Source organism: Panthera tigris, chromosome C2 (assembly GCF_018350195.1).
Source record: "Panthera tigris isolate Pti1 chromosome C2, P.tigris_Pti1_mat1.1, whole genome shotgun sequence".
Lineage (NCBI taxonomy): Eukaryota > Metazoa > Chordata > Mammalia > Carnivora > Felidae > Panthera > Panthera tigris.
The window spans coordinates 86,617,097-86,633,020 of record NC_056668.1 but is presented as its reverse complement, the minus strand read 5'-3'; the positions used below and the strand labels follow the sequence as shown (position 1 = coordinate 86,633,020).

Genomic DNA, 15,924 nt, shown 5'->3' with positions numbered 1-15,924 from the left:
TTCATGCTGAGCAGCAGTGTTGTACGTTGTAAAGGCAATTCCAGTCCCTTTGGTTTCTCTATTTTGAAAATAGTGTAATATTTTTTCCCCTAATTACCCATGGTTAACCCTGAGTCAGATGCAAGAAAAGAAATCTCAGCCTGTTATGTTGTATACTTTCTTCTATGGTATGGACGAGTAAATGTAACCTGTGAGATACAGTTTCGGTTCAAGAGTGCATCTGCGCTGGGCGTCTGCCTTACCAAGTACCGGCAATTCCTCTGCTCAGCTTAGCTGATATAAGGCAGAAGGAGACAGGGCAGAAAAGATCGCCTTAATTGATAAAAACTTCTCTGTCGTTTGTAAGGTGTTGAGGTTTCAGCATAACTTAAAACACTGAGAATTGAAAAAATGATACTTTGAAATGACATCTGCATGATAATGAGATTAAAATGAAACAAAAGGACAAAACCTGTTTCTTTTGCCAAATTGCTAATGCTGGTGATCTTATCTTAGTTCTTTCCCATCTTGCAAGATGGCGGGCGAAAAAGCTGAGAAGCCGGATGCTAAGGAGAAGAAACCTGAAGCCAAGAAGGCTGATGCTGGTGGCAAGGTTAAGAAGGGTAACCTCAAGGCTAAAACGCCAAAGAAGGGGAAGCCCCACTGCAGCCGAAACCCTGTCCTAGTCAGAGGAATTGGCAGATATTCCCGATCGGCTATGTATTCGAGAAAGGCCATGTACAAGAGGAAGTATTCAGCAGCTAAATCCAGGATTGAAAAGAAAAAGGAGAAGGTTCTTGCTACTGTCACAAAACCAGTTGGTGGTGACAAGAATGGTGGTACCCGAGTGGTTAAACTTCGCAAAATGCCTAGGTATTATCCTGCTGAAGATGTGCCTCGGAAGCTGTTGAGCCACGGCAAAAAACCTTTTAGTCAGCATGTGAGGAAACTGCGAGCTAGCATCACTCCTGGGACCATTTTGATCATCCTCACTGGGCGCCACAGAGGCAAGAGAGTGGTTTTCCTGAAGCAACTGAGCAGTGGCTTGCTACTTGTGACTGGAACTCTGTCCCTTAATCGAGTTCCTCTGCGTAGAACACACCAGAAATTTGTCATTGCAACCTCCACCAAAATTGATATCAGCAATGTGAAAATCCCCAAACACCTCACTGATGCTTACTTTAAGAAGAAGAAGCTGCGTAAGCCCAGACACCAGGAAGGTGAGATCTTCGACACGGAGAAAGAGAAATATGAGATTACAGAGCAGCGCAAGGTTGATCAGAAAGCTGTGGACTCGCAAATTCTGCCAAAAATCAAAGCCGTTTCTCAGCTTCAGGGCTACCTCCGCTCTGTGTTTGCTCTCACGAATGGAGTTTACCCTCACAAATTGGTGTTCTAAATTTCTTACAAAGAACCTAATTAAATAACAGATCCATCTCTTTTGTGCCTTTTTTTTCTTTTTTGTTTTTAATCTTTCTCTGCCCAGAGGTGTGGTTTGACTCTGCGTGCTTGTGGCATCTTGGCCTCTGCTAAGAGCAGTCGGGGTCGGGAGGCTGGCACCAGCTGCAGTGGAAGCTCCACTGTGTCATCGGTTTGGATCAGCATTCTTGCCTTCCTCACCGTCTGGCTTGCTGCCCAGCACCCACCAGTAGGAAATAGCGACATTTCCCCAGTCGTTACTGAGCAGGTCAGTACTGGGCTATGTGGACAAAAAATAGCTCTTCTCTTCAGGCCACAAACTTTCCTTCCTTTGAATGGGTAATACCCATTTCTCCCCCATAATCATTGCAATCTTGTATATCTGGTTTTTTAAAAGCATACATAGCAACATAGCAAATGAGTATAATTGTTTACCATCTTTTTCTTTTTTTTAACCAAAAAGCCCTTATGCTGTACATACTATTACACAGATGACAAACCGTGTGTTTTGGTCATTCCATAGAAAGTCCCATCTTCAGGGGCACCTGGGTGGGTCAGTCGGTTGGGTGACCGACTTCGACGCAGGTCATGATCTCGCAGTTTGTGGGTTCGAGCTCCGCATCGGGCTCTGTGCTGAATGCTTGCTCGGAGCCTAGAGCCTGCTTTGGATTCTGTGTCTCCTCTCTCTACCCCTCCCCCACTTGTGCTCTGTCTCAAAAATAAATTAAAAAACAAAAACAAAAACAAAAAAAAACAAATTGCTAATGGTGAATGCACCACAGCAGGGCGGTGACACTCTAGAGTCACATTGCAGGTATTTCAATCGTGGCTGTGCCACTTACGAGCTGTGTGGCCCTGGGCAACTTTCTATTCCTCAATTGCTTTTTCTGCCTGGTCCATAATAGGCACTTAAGAAGTATTAGCTATTGTTTCTGTTGTAGAAAGTATAAACAGTTAATTCACCTTCTTTGAGATTCCTAACCTACCTTACTTACATAATTCAGGAATTTTTTTTTTTGAAGTGTTTGAGAAGGATTCTATTTATTAATTCTTTAAATGTTTGGTAAAATTCACCAGTGAAGCCATCTGGTCCTGGGCTTTTGTCTGTTGGGAGATTTTTGATTATTGAGCCCATCTCCTTACTAGTAATTGATCTGTTCAGAATTTCTGTTTATTCATGATTCAGTCTTTGTAGTTTGTATGTTTCTAAGAATCAAGAAGTCTTTAAAACGACTATAAAGTTGCATATATACCATGATACTGTAAATTACAAGACACCAAGATACACTTCAATTTTAGACTCTAGCAAATGATTCTATACAATCTCTGGTGTCCACTTCTTTTTAAATGATTGGAATTCTCTTCTTTAAAAAAAATTTTTTTTTAAGTTTATTTATTTTTTGGAGAGAGAGAGAGAGACAGAGTGCGAGTGGGCTAGAAGAGACAGGGAGACAGAATCCGAAGCAGGCTGCAGGCTCTGAGCTGTCAGCACAGAGCCCAACATGGGTCTTGAACCCATGAACCATGAGATCATGACCTGAGCTGAAGTCAGACGCTTAACTGAGTGAACCACCCAGGCACCCTGGAATCCTCTTCTTTCAACACACATATCCAAGTGCCCAGCTGACCCAATTTCCTGCCTAATACTTGTGTTTGTCTCCCATAACTATTCAGACATCTTAATATTTTTATGTTCACTTCACGCAGATGTTGAAAAAATTATTTGGGAGAAAATCAAGTGAGATTATTGACCATAGGGCTACCACTTTTCAGGTCTAGAGCCCAGGACAGGAATAATTTGGCTTTGGCTATCCAATGGAAGGAGTGTCTATGCTGCAAAAAAATTCCCGTTATTTTTGCCATGGTGAGGGAGGAGCATTTTCCTAATCCACATAAAGGCATCCTCTGAGTTAATTGATTAGTTCAATTAAAAGCAGAAGAAACATTTAAGTGCCCAGTGTATGAGTACATATTAGAGAGGAAAAAAAAAAAAAAAACTCAGCTACAATCTCTTCTTAAATAGGAAATATCAGGATTAATACAGTTCTCAAATGTTCAGATGTGCTCCAGCATCCCTTAGAAATACTGCATATTCTTGGGTCATAGAATTGCAGAATTGAGCAACAGAAGAAATCCTAAGGATCATGCAGCCCAACCTGTCATTTCACAAAAGAATAGTAAGTTCCCCCAACGGAAGTACTTGCTTAAAGGTATTGGATACATCTGGTTGCTGAACTCAGCTATTCTGACTCCCTATTATAACCACAGTACTGATTTTCAGGTACATAGCTCTGAGCATTTTTTCATATGCTGTCTCTCTTTCACTCTTGTTCTTTATTTTTCCTTCTCTCCATTATAAACCAGTCATTCCCACGGACTTAGCTTCCTCTAGGAGGAGCCTGAGAAAGAGTCGTCTCCTGCACAGCTCTTGTCTCATAGCATGCATATCCCCACCCACTTGATCTTCAACTACAGAAGGGTTTGTGTTTATTATCCACATCCACACAGATAAGATACTGTGTGAAGAAGCAAAATTTAATGTTACATGAAGATATTCACTAATGAAATGACTGCTCAAAATCCCACATGGTTAACATGACAGCTTTTCCTTGCCCGTGGCATCCTCGGCTTGGGTAGTCATCTCTGCCTGATTTTCAGGTATGCTAAACATCTGCTGAAGTAATGGAAATACAATGCCAACCAATTGCAAACTGAAGTTGTAAATCCTGGCAAACATGACAGGATCCTATGAGGTCCGTTGCTGTAAAATAAGTCCTGAGAAATAAAGATTATTACTTCCCTCCCTCTAACATCCTCTGATAATGAAGATCTGACAAAGTTTAAGATTATACTTGTTAATTAAAGAAGCGAGAGGAGAACCATAGCACAAGAGGCATTTTTAAAAGAATGCTTTAATTAATAAATTGATGAACCATCTTTTAAAATTATGCTGCAAAGATCATGTATATTTTGTTCCATCAATTGCTCCAAAACAAAGTCAAGACTCAATTCATTCTCAGACTTCATGCATCATTTCCACCACGACCTGAGTTTTGTTCAACATTAGATAAAGTGAACTTACTTTCATAAGTTCCTTCTTCAAAAGATCAAGTTTCAATCAAACATTTACTTATCGTTTACGGTAAAATTATGGTTCTCTCTTTAAGTGATCTTTCTGTAATGCCAAAGATCCTCAGACAGAGAACATGTGCATACATGAGCAAAGATCAGAAGACTAGGACAGAGAGTCAGATGTTATGATAGGTTATCTCTTGACTGGTAGTGTGGCAAATAATCATTTTCTTCCGAGAACTTTTCTAAGCTTTTCAAAATGTTCTAAAAATAAGTATATTGTATATTTTGAAATGCAAACACATTTACTTTTAAGGGTTGCCTGGATGGCTCAGTTGGTTAAGCGTCTGCCTCTTGATCTCAACTTAGGTCTTAATCTCAGGGTTGTGAGTTTGAGCCCCACGTTAAGCTCTGTGCTAGGCATGAAGCCCATTTAAAAAAATAATAAAATAAATAAAATAAAATAAAAGACAGAATTCTCCTCGTACTTCATCTCTTCATAATCCTCACTTCCACCAAGAGCCTGAGGCATTGAGGCTGCAGTTCTTCTCTCTACAAAGACATTAATTACTCTAACTGTTTTATATTTCTGAGTAATTTTGGCCTTATTCTGAGGCTTTTTATGACCCTCGTTCCTGAGGAAAGGGAGATAGCGTGGATAACATCAGACAGGTAGAAAGTGTAATTGGAGGTTTGACTTTTCCGGCCTCAGCATATGAAGTTGTCCTGAGAAACAAACCATCTTGTCTTCCTTCCCCTAAAAACTGGTGAGCATTTTTATGATTTCTATTCTTTACCATGTCAAGTACAAGAAGTCATTGGTCTGAATCTCTTTTTCTAGCTATAATTGGCTAGTGAGCCATTTATCTATTGGGGCCACCCTGGTTTATGATAATAAAACCATGATGCCCCCATATGTAAGAACCATAGACATAGTTCTGCCTGCAGGAAAACAATGGCTTGTTCTCTTTCTATCCAAAAGCCAACTTAACATTTTTCTTTATATATTTATTTCCTTTATTTCTCTATTTTCTTGTGCACACTCTGCCCCCTTCCAAAAAGGAGATGAAGATGTTTTCCCTTCTAATTCCAGAATTGTATGGCTGACAACAAAAGACATGTAAATGAAAGAATAAAATAGAAATAAGAGCTAAAGGTCAGGGAAAATTATAAACAAATAGTAGTAACTTGTGATGAATTAATATATACTATATTGTAAGTACATTTATGTGAGTCAATTTATAAGTTGTATAAATTACCAATAAAATTAGGGATAGAAAAAGGCTTACAAAGGCACAGGTCTCGAGAAACTATATAGTTGTTATAGTTGACCTTCAAATTTCACTCTAAACTGCCTGGCAATTAAAGCTAAAAGAAAGAAACAATCAGCGTAAGTTCACTTTCCTTCATTAATTCAGTGGGGGACTATATAGTAGATGTATATGATGAAACAATTATTAAAATCACAAGTGGCAGGGCGCCTGGGTGGTTCAGTTGGTTGAGTGCTCACTTCTTGATTTCAGCTCAGGTCATGATTCCAGGGTCGTGGGATTGAGCCTTGCATCTGGCTCTGTGCTAAGCATGGAGCCTGCTTGAGATATTCTCTCTCTCTCTCTCTCTCTCTCTCTCTCTCTCTTTCTCTCTCTTCCCCTCACCCCCTCCCCTGCTCGCATGTTTTGTCTCTCTCTCTCTTTCAAAAAATAAATCAAATCAAAACAAATCAAATCAAATCAAATCACAACTGGCAGAAAACCTATGACAAACAGGCAATTATTTCTCATGCTACTAAACACAACCTCTACTATTAAGCCTGAGAAAGGGTCACCTTTGACCAGACAATGATTTAACTTACCCTCTGCTACCTCTGTAGTTAGATGTGGATTTATTTAGATTTCCATTTTTGACTTCAAAAGAATTTTTTTCTTTTCTGATAGGTAATCATAAAGATACGGGTTAGAAAATGTTAATTAAAGTGAAAATATCTAACAAATATTACTGCAATGAATATAGTTTACATATTTCTGAATTATCCCTCACCTGTTTCTTCTCAAAGCTGTTTATTCCTTTAAAACTTCAGAATCTAGACCTGAAAGAAAGGACCTTAGAACTTTTGTCATTCAATCTCCTCATTTAGCAGTTATGGGCATATTTTCTCTGTGTCTCAGTTTCCGAAAACGGATATAGTACAATTTTCAAATGGTAAAAAAAAAACATGACTCTCAAATAAGAAAACGAACACAGGTCAAAAATTGTATTTAACTTGGTAATTAGTGAGGGAACCAGTAGGATATTAAAACCGATAAGAGCAATTGATAAACTAGATTTATATAGGCAATCTAATTGATGTCTTTCTTAAGTATAAAATTGTCTAACCCTCTAGCAGGACCACATATCATAGCCTATGGGGTTCTGTTTCATTGGATAGAAATCATTTGCCTTTCTACTAGACAAAAAGTCATTCCTTGTTATTTGTAGATTCTGTATCTGCAAATTCACCTACTCATGAAAATTTATTTGGATTTTTTAAATCAATATTCACCCTGTTTTCATGGTCATTCAAGGACATGCACAGAGCAGAAAAAAATTTGAGTTGTCTGACGTGCACATTCCCAGCTGAGGTCAAGCAAAGTGACATCTGCCTTCTTGTTTCAGCTCTCACATTGTAAACAAGTGTACTTTTTGTGGTTTATTTAGTGCTATGTATTTTTTTGTTCATGTTTGTGCTTTTTGGTTGGTGATTCCTCCGTTTATTTATTTTTTTGATTCCTCTGTTTAAAATGACCCTCGGCATAGTGCTGAAGTGCTGTCTAGTGTTCCTAGCACAAGAAAGCTGTGATATGCCTTACGTGTTTGTGAGTTTTGTTCAGATGTGCGTTATGGTGCTACTGGCCGAGAGTTCAATGTTAATGAATTAACTATATATACAGTCAGTGTTCATGGTGACTTTATAGAATATCACTATTGGGAATAATAAGAGCTGATTATATCCACAAATAAATCTCTGCCCCTGCAGAGTTATAAAATAGACCTGTAAATAACAAGTCAAGCCTAGCACTGCACCACCAGAACACCTGTTACCCTTCTGCGTATTTCTAAATTTCAGGCATTTCTAGTAATATTTATTTAGCTTTGTAGAATGTCTTGGCCCCACCAAAGTTCTCTGCTTTCCCCTTAAGTTGCAAAACAAAAAGCAAGATATACTTCCCTGCTTACATTTTGACCAGTGCTGTGTGGAGTGCATTTTTCCCTTGTTCTAACTCCAGAATTGCATTCCAACATTCATAACTCAGTTTCCTGTGCTATTAAATGTCATACCTTTATTTTTTTATTTCTGTTTACATTTATTTATTTATTTATTTATTTATTCATTTATTAAGCGTCATCCCTTTAAATACATGTTAAGCTGTTACTCACTCTTAAATCCTTTCCTGCTATCCCTACTTTTGGGAAGGCTTTTATTTCAGTTATACAGTTATGATATCATTACTTTGCTCCTAGCCCAAATGTAAAGTGGTGATTCAAACTATGATAATGTCCCTAGATTTGTTTGTTTTTAGAAGTTTTGAGGATCTAATTTAGGAAGTACTACTAATGAGAAGAGCCTTTGCTGTAGTAGCACCAAAGAGGTTTCATCAAGTTGTGTCACTCACTCTAGTAGATGTGTGATCACAGGTAAATCATCAAATTGCTCTGGGCCTCAGTGTCCTCATCTCTCTCCTCTCTAAATAAAGTTAATAACTAGCCAGCCTTCCAACCTCCCACTATTGTTTTAGCAGCCAACTTGAAGTGCGTAAAGCAAACAAGGTCCATCCTAGTTCCAGAGGTCAGGAAGTAATGTTTAAGCTGAAACTTGAAGAAAATAAAGGGAGAAAAGGAGTAGCTTGGGAAAAGGCTCTTCTGGTAGGCCATGTGTTGGGCTTGGGGAACTGCAAACCTGGGGTGTGGCTGGATTGGGATGTAGGTTCTGTACCACCTTCTTTCTACTAGTTGTGAATATTCTTCAATCCATTCTTCTGTTGAACAATTTAAAATACTCACAGGTTTATTTACCCAATAAATCCCCTACTATGTGAACTTTCCCAGCTTCTTTTGCATGGTTCTCCATCTTAAAATTGTGATATTAATTTGAGGAGCTCTTAATCTAGCTTTTCCAATTCCCATCTACAGTCATCAATTTTGCTTTAAGTTGACAAGTATTTGTATTTTTCAGTCAAACAAGAGTAAGAATATGTAAAAAGAAAACAAGTATATCCCTGACATCTTCTGCAAAAAGTCAATGAGCTGTCATAGGATTCTAATTTCAAGAAGATTCGAATTTCAAGAATTTCCTGTGACACAGGGAAGGTTTGATCCTATTTCACTTGAGGTGGCAAATTACAAGCACATTTAAGTTCAAAAGAGATCTGAGTAGGTTGAAGCTGGCCAACTTATCCACCCACCCTTCCATCCATCCATCCATCCATCCATCCAACCATCCATCCATCTAACCATCTACTTATTTCCTTTATGCCTCTTAACCCTGTTCACCTCTTTCACCCATCCCCCATGCCTCCGGCAACCACCAGTTTGTTCTCTGTATTTATGAGTCTGTTTCTGTGAGTGGCTAACTCATTTTAATAAGCAAAGTTTTGCCTCAAATTCAGTAACGTGGGTGCACTGCCATGTTACTGAATTACTAGGGAAACTCTAAGCCTTCTGAAATAGCTTTCAATCAACAATTAGGAAATTGTGTTGTCTTGTGAAAGGTGAGCCTGCAAATTCAAAACAAAACAAAACTGTTTAAACATCTAGCCTCACAACATAATCATACAACACTTTTAAAAACATACTGGCATAAATCAAGCTTGAGATACTGGGCCTGATATCAGAAAGCATTCTGTGTAAAAATGCCTCCTTCTAAGAAAAATCTGAACACAAAAAGAGAAAGCTTTCATTAGAATCATGAGACACTTTACTGTTTCAAAATCTAACCAAACCTATTTTAAATAACAGTCATTTAATGCAACATGTGCTTACTATGAATGTCTTTAGACTACAAACCAATTCCTACAGTGTTTAGCAAAGTTAACATACTGTTAACTGTGATGAATATGCTAATCACAGCTGAAGGAAGATTATACAACTGCATCTTATCACAACATCTTATTTTGTTAGAAAAATATTCTTCACGTGTTATCAGTATCTTATATAAAATGTTTTAAAAACAGGTCACATACAGGGGTGCTTGGGTAGCTCAGTCACCCGAGTGTCCTGCTCTTGATTTTGGCTCAGATGTTCATCTCAGGGTTGTGAGACTGAGCCCTGTGTTGGGCTCTGTGCTGAGCATGGAGCTTGCTTGGTATTCTCTCTTTCCCTCTTCCCTCCCTCCTGATCTCTCTCTCTCTCTCTCAAAAAAAGTGTGTGTGGGGGGGGATCATATATAGGAACAAAGCCAGTTTTGAGATCTAAAATGATAGCTCAGGGGTGCCTGGGTGGCTCAGTCGGTTGAGCATCCGACTTCAGCTCAGGTCATGATCTCACAGTTCGTGGGTTCAAGCCCCACGTCGGGCTCTGTGCTGATGGCTCAGAGCCTGGAGCCTGCTTCACATTCTGTGTCTCCCTCTCTCTCTGCCCCTCCCCTACTTGTGGTCTGTCTCTCTGTCTCTCAAAAATAAATAAATGTAAAAAAAAATTTTTTTTTTAAATAAAAGGGGTGCCTGGGTGGCTCAGTCGGTTGGGCGTCCGACTTCGGCTCAGGTCATGATCTCGCTATCTGTAAGTTTGAGCCCCTGCATCGGGCTCTGGGCTGACAGCTCAGAGCCTGGAGCCTAGAGCCTGTTTAGGATTCTGTGTCTCCCTCTCTCTCTGACCCTCCCCTGCTCATGTTCTGTCTCTCTCTGTCTCAAAAATAAATAAATGTTAAAAAAAATTTTTTTAATAAAAAATAAAAAATAAAATAAAATAAAATGATAGCTCAAAAAAATGATAGTTTAAATTGTAAAACATGAATTTCAGTTATAAGATGTGATTTTTCTGTGATGAAGTGCTCATGCCTCTAAAATAACTATTTTAATTCAAAGCAATTTATTTTATAAGGAAACAACTGCAAACTTTCAATTAAGGAATATGAAACATACAGTAATACCATGTAAATTAAAAGGCAAGGAACAGTATACACTAGCTTTTTCTGGCTGTGTTTTATCTACATCCAAAAAGCTTAAAATATTTTACCATAAAAGTCACATTATACAATTTGGCTATTTCAATAAAAAATGGAAAGTAAAATGCCATGTTACCATGCCATTCTACCAAGGCGGATATACTAATTCCACAAATGAACATACTGATTGCTTATTACACTTAGCTCTGAGTCCCCTGTCAGCCAAAGAATAAAAGAAAATGCAAGTTACATAATTCTTACCATGACCAAAAGAAGCATATTATTTCTTCAAGCACTCTTTTTCTGATACTAAATTCTAAAAGGAAGTAGAATTAATGTTTATTTTTTATTTTATGTATGGTGGGATATTTACATATACAATATGGTTTAATCATCTCAGTGAGCGTCAAATTAACCCATTTTGCATTCTATGAGATATAGATTCAAATCTAGGGCTGCTTAATTCCAAGGTTTATGCTTTTTCCACATTTCCCAACCACTTTGTACAGAACACTTAATTAATTATTTTAGTATGTTTTTATTGCACAGAATGCTTTAAACCCTGTAAAGGATCAGGATACATCTTAAGGACTTTACTGGAAACTCAGAACAATTCTCAGAACCATCTTTTTTTTTTTTTAATGTTTATTTATTTTTGAGAGAGAGAGTGCCACTGGGGAGGAACAAAGAGAGAGGGAGACAGAATCTGAAGCAGGCTCCATCCTGACAGCAGCAAGCCAATGTAGGGCTTGAACCCACAAACTTGGAGATCATGACCCCAGCCGAAGTCGGATGCCTAACTGACTGAGTCACCAAGCAGCTTCGTCAGAACCATTCTATTTTTTTTAATGTTTAAAACCATTCTATTTTGTTTAATTTATTTTTGAGAGAGAGACAGAGACAGAGAGAGAGACAGAGAGACAGAGCGTGAGCAGGGGAGGGGCAGAAAGAGAGGGAGACACAGAATCTGAGGCAGGTTCCAGGCTCTGAGCTGTCAGCACAGAACCTGACACAGGGCTCAAACTTCTGAACCGTGAGATCATGACCCCAGCCGAAGTTGGATGCTTAACTGACTGAGCCACCCAGGCACCCACCCCCACTTTGTTTTTTTAAATGAGAACCATTCTTATGATAACTTCTATTTAACCTCTGTAGAAATTGAGGACACAAATTTCAAAAATGACTTAGTAAGGTTCTGTTCTGGGTAAGATAACAATTCACTTTGTTTCACCCACTGAATATAGCTATAAGATCTAGATAGAATGCATGGAACAGAATACTTGGGTGGCTCAGTTGGTTAAGTGTCCAACTCTTGAAATTGGTTCAGGTCATGATCCCAGGGTTGTGGGATCAAGTCCCATGTTGGGCTCTGCCCTGAGTGTGGAGCCTGCTTAAGATTCTCGCTCTCTGTTCCACTCCCTGCCCCTCTCCCTCCCACTCTACAAACAGGTGTGCACACATGCTGTCTCTCTCACTCGCTCTCTGAAATAATAATAAAACAAAAATGCATGAAACAGCTATTTTAGTACTCTGAAAAAGCAAATAGTAGAAGAAGGATTAGAGAAGTCCAGAATTTGAAGTATCATTGAACTGGCAGTGACTTTCTGATTTTTTTTTTAATTTTTTTTTTTTAACATTTATTTATTTTTGAGACAGAGAGAGACAGAGCATGAACGGGGGAGGGGCAGAGAGAGAGGGAGACACAGAATCGGAAGCAGACTCCAGGCTCTGAGCCATCAGCCCAGAGCCTGACGCGGGGCTCAAACTCACGGACCGCGAGATCATGACCTGAGCCGAAGTCGGCCGCTCAACTGACTGAGCCACCCAGGCACCCCTTGACTTTCTGATTTTTACCCTTCCAGTATTCCCTTGTCTGATATGAAGTTGGCCTCACACCCAGAAGTGTAGTCAAAACTTATAGCCTGAACCCAACTAGGTCAATTTGCTGCTAAAACGAAAATATCACCATCCTCCCTAAGATTTCAATAAGATTTCAATAAGACCCTATAATATCCAAAATGTCCAAGACACAATCCAAAATTACTCAGCATCAAAAGAACCAGTAAAGTCTCAATCCAGGTGGGAAAAGATAATCATTAGGTGCCAGCACCAAAATGACATGTAATTAAAATTATATGATAAAGTATTTAAAGCAACTATTATAAAAATGCTCTAAGAGGGGCGCCTGGGTGGCGCAGTCGGTTAAGCGTCCGACTTCAGCCAGGTCACGATCTCGCGGTCCGTGAGTTCGAGCCCCGCGTCAGGCTCTGGGCTGATGGCTCGGAGCCTGGAGCCTGTTTCCGATTCTGTGTCTCCCTCTCTCTCTGCCCCTCCCCCGTTCATGCTCTGTCTCTCTCTGTCCCAAAAATAAATAAAAAACGTTGAAAAAAAAATTTAAAAAAAAAAAATGCTCTAAGAAGTAAGGGTAAACACTCCTGAAAAAGGGTAAATAGAAAGATGGAAATTCTGAGCAAAGAAATAGAAAATATAAAGAAGAGCCAAACGGAAATTTTATAAAGATGGGTAAGAAAAAGTCCGTGTGTTCAAAGTCTATGGAATCTAACTGGAAGGATAAGAAAATTTTAAATTACAATAATACAAAAGAGAATAAAGATCCAAATTGACAAATTGAAATCCATTTATAGATTTCAATAAAACCAGATCACCTACTAAAATACCTAAATCGTAACAATAACATTAGGAAAGTGCTGTGATAGTGGTATGAACAAAGAGAAGCAGGGCCAGAAAGAAGGAGTGATCAACCTGGTGGGTGAAGGGATAGAGAAGGATTAGGGTAGACATATTAGGATTAGATTAGCCCAAGAGTGACAGAGATCAAAAAATTAAAAAATTTTAAAAATCATTATTTTTGCTCTTATAAAGGTCTGGATGAAGGCGTTCCAGTGCTGGCATAGAGATTCTACCATCATCTGATCCTAGACTGACTGCCACCTCTGTTTCACCATTCCTAAGTATGGCCCTTGTTGTCCCTGTGCAGATTGAGTTGTAGTCATCCCAGACAGGTTCCAAGCAACAGGAAGGAAGGGACAGAGAAGGGCAAAGATTTTGTCCAGTTGTTTTTTTTGTTTTTGTTTTTGTTTTTGTTTGTTTTTTGTTTTAATAAGGAAATTTCCCTGAAGCAGCCACTGACATATCATTGGCCAGAACTTAATTGCATCATCACACCTAGCTTTAAGGGAAATTGCAAAATTTTGTCTTTATTTTGGACAGCCAGGTTGGCCATCTGAAATCTGGGAGTTGTAAAACAGAGAACGAAGAACAGATATTGAAGGACACCCAGAGATCTCTGATGTAGGCTACACGGAGTAACCATTTGAACTTTTGGCCTCTAAGTCACCCCTTTTTCTCTTGGTTATTCTCCAGCTTCAAAGGCCTCTCTTATCTGGTCTCTCCTTGTTTTTCTGTTATAGGTTGAGTTCTCTGAAAGCGGATACTGAGATTAGTGTGTGAGATATATTAGAGGGGTCAATACCTCTGAAAGGAAGAAAGGGAAAGCAGAAATGGGTCAATGCAGACCCAAAAGGCTGTGGTCTATCTACCCAGTGGGATGCCTGGAACAAATATTACTGGTCAGAGTTGTCCTGCAATTGGACAAAAATGGTTGTGCTTTCATGAATTTAGAAAGGCTGGGACCTAGTACAAGGTGGCTCTCTCAGCTGAGGAAGCTCCTGAAGGAGTTAACAGCTGAGGCTTCCTGCTGACTGCTCTCCCAGGAGTAGGGTTGCAAGTCTTTCCCTGAAGGGGAATCTGGCAATACCTATCTTTGTCTTCCAAGCTGTTAGTACTCAGACCCTTCTCTTCTTCCTTTAGGGTTACTCCATAGGTGATCTTATCTTGTATTTACAACTCCAGCCTGAAACATGGACTTCTTCACTCCTCCAAACTTCAGACCCAAATATCCAATTGCCTACTTCATGTTTCCTCTTGGAAGTATAATGAGCATCTAAAGCTTAACACTGAAAACTCAAAGTCAAACTTCCGATTCCCTCCTTCTCCCTTCTAATATTTCCTGAGATGTCTTCCCCATTTCTAAAAATAACTCACGTAAAAAACTAGGCATCACCCTTGAGTTCCTTCCTTCCTCTTTTACTCTTTCTCTCTCTCTTTGATCTTTCTCTCTCTTTCTTCCTCCCTTTCTAACTGGAAGTTTGTACCTTTTAACCCTTTCACTGAGTTATTTCTTTTTCTCATGCTGTGTATTCATCATCTAACTCTGTTTTCTCTACCTATAAAATGTCCAGAATCTGACCACTTCTCACCACTCCCATTATTACCTTTTTATTCCAAGCACCATCATCTTCTGCTGTAATTATAGCACATGTATTTATTTAATAGAATTAGATCCCCTCTTACTCTTCTATTTTAAACTTTACTGTCATAAAAATTCATGATAATTATATTATATTATACACAGAAATGTCCACTGATATCTCAATTTCAATGATCTTAAGCCTATGAACTAAGTTGGGGAGAACGGACATTGTTACAATGTTTAATGCCTTCACTCAGGAATATAGCATTTTTTTTGTATTATTCAAACCTTTCATCTTTCAGTAGATTTAATTTTTTTTAATGTTTATTTACTTTTGAGAGAGAGTGTGAGTGGGGCAGAGAGGGAGAGACACAGAATCTGAAGCAGGCTCCAGGCTCTGAGCTGTCAGCACAGAGCCCGACGGGGTGCAGGGGAGTTTGAACCCATGAACTGTAAGGTCATGACCTGAGCCGAAGTTATATGGTTAACCTACTGAGCCACCCAGGCACTCCTATCTTTCAGTAGATTTATAGTGTCCTGTATTTATGTCACACACTTCTCTTATAAACTTATTCTGAGGTAGACATTTTTGTATTTTGGATGCCATTGGGAATGGCATTGTTCTTACTGTAATTTCTAGTCTGCTATTGCCAGTATATTTGTTTAACAAATGGAGAGAATAATGAGTAGGTCGTGGTAGCCTGAGTTTTATTCTTCTTGGTCTTTGAAATTCAAGGTTTTGAAAAAAAAAAACCTGAACTTCAATAATTTGATAAGATGAAATATGCAGCCCAGAGAGAAAAATATAGCCATTCTATTTTTAAAAAATGTTTATTTATTTATTTTGAGAGAGAGAGAGACAAAGAGTGCAAATGGGGGAGGGTCAGAGAGAGAGGGAGAGAGATGGGGATGGATCCCACAAAACATGAGATCATGACCTGTACTGAGTCGAGTCAGACACTGAACCAACTGAGCCACTCAGGAACCCCCAGGAGCCCCCAAATATAGCCATTTTAATTGGAGATTAAAACTCGATGTTCCC

The 15,924-nt window shown here is 39.0% G+C and overlaps 1 protein-coding gene across 1 annotated transcript; it reads left to right on the top strand.

The window, feature by feature from the left end:
- The first annotated feature begins 501 nt into the window (after positions 1–501).
- LOC102968430 (60S ribosomal protein L6-like) lies at positions 502–1,418 on the top strand. Its single transcript, XM_042999265.1, has one exon. The coding sequence runs from the start codon at positions 515–517 to the stop codon at positions 1,376–1,378; it is 864 nt and encodes a 287-aa protein (XP_042855199.1). The 5' UTR covers positions 502–514; the 3' UTR covers positions 1,379–1,418.
- Positions 1,419–15,924: the final 14,506 nt, after the last annotated feature.

Coding starts and splice junctions, on each gene's coding strand:
- LOC102968430 (XM_042999265.1), top strand. CDS start 515: ATGGCGGGCGAAAAAGCTGAGAAGCCGGATGCTAAGGAGAAGAAACCT.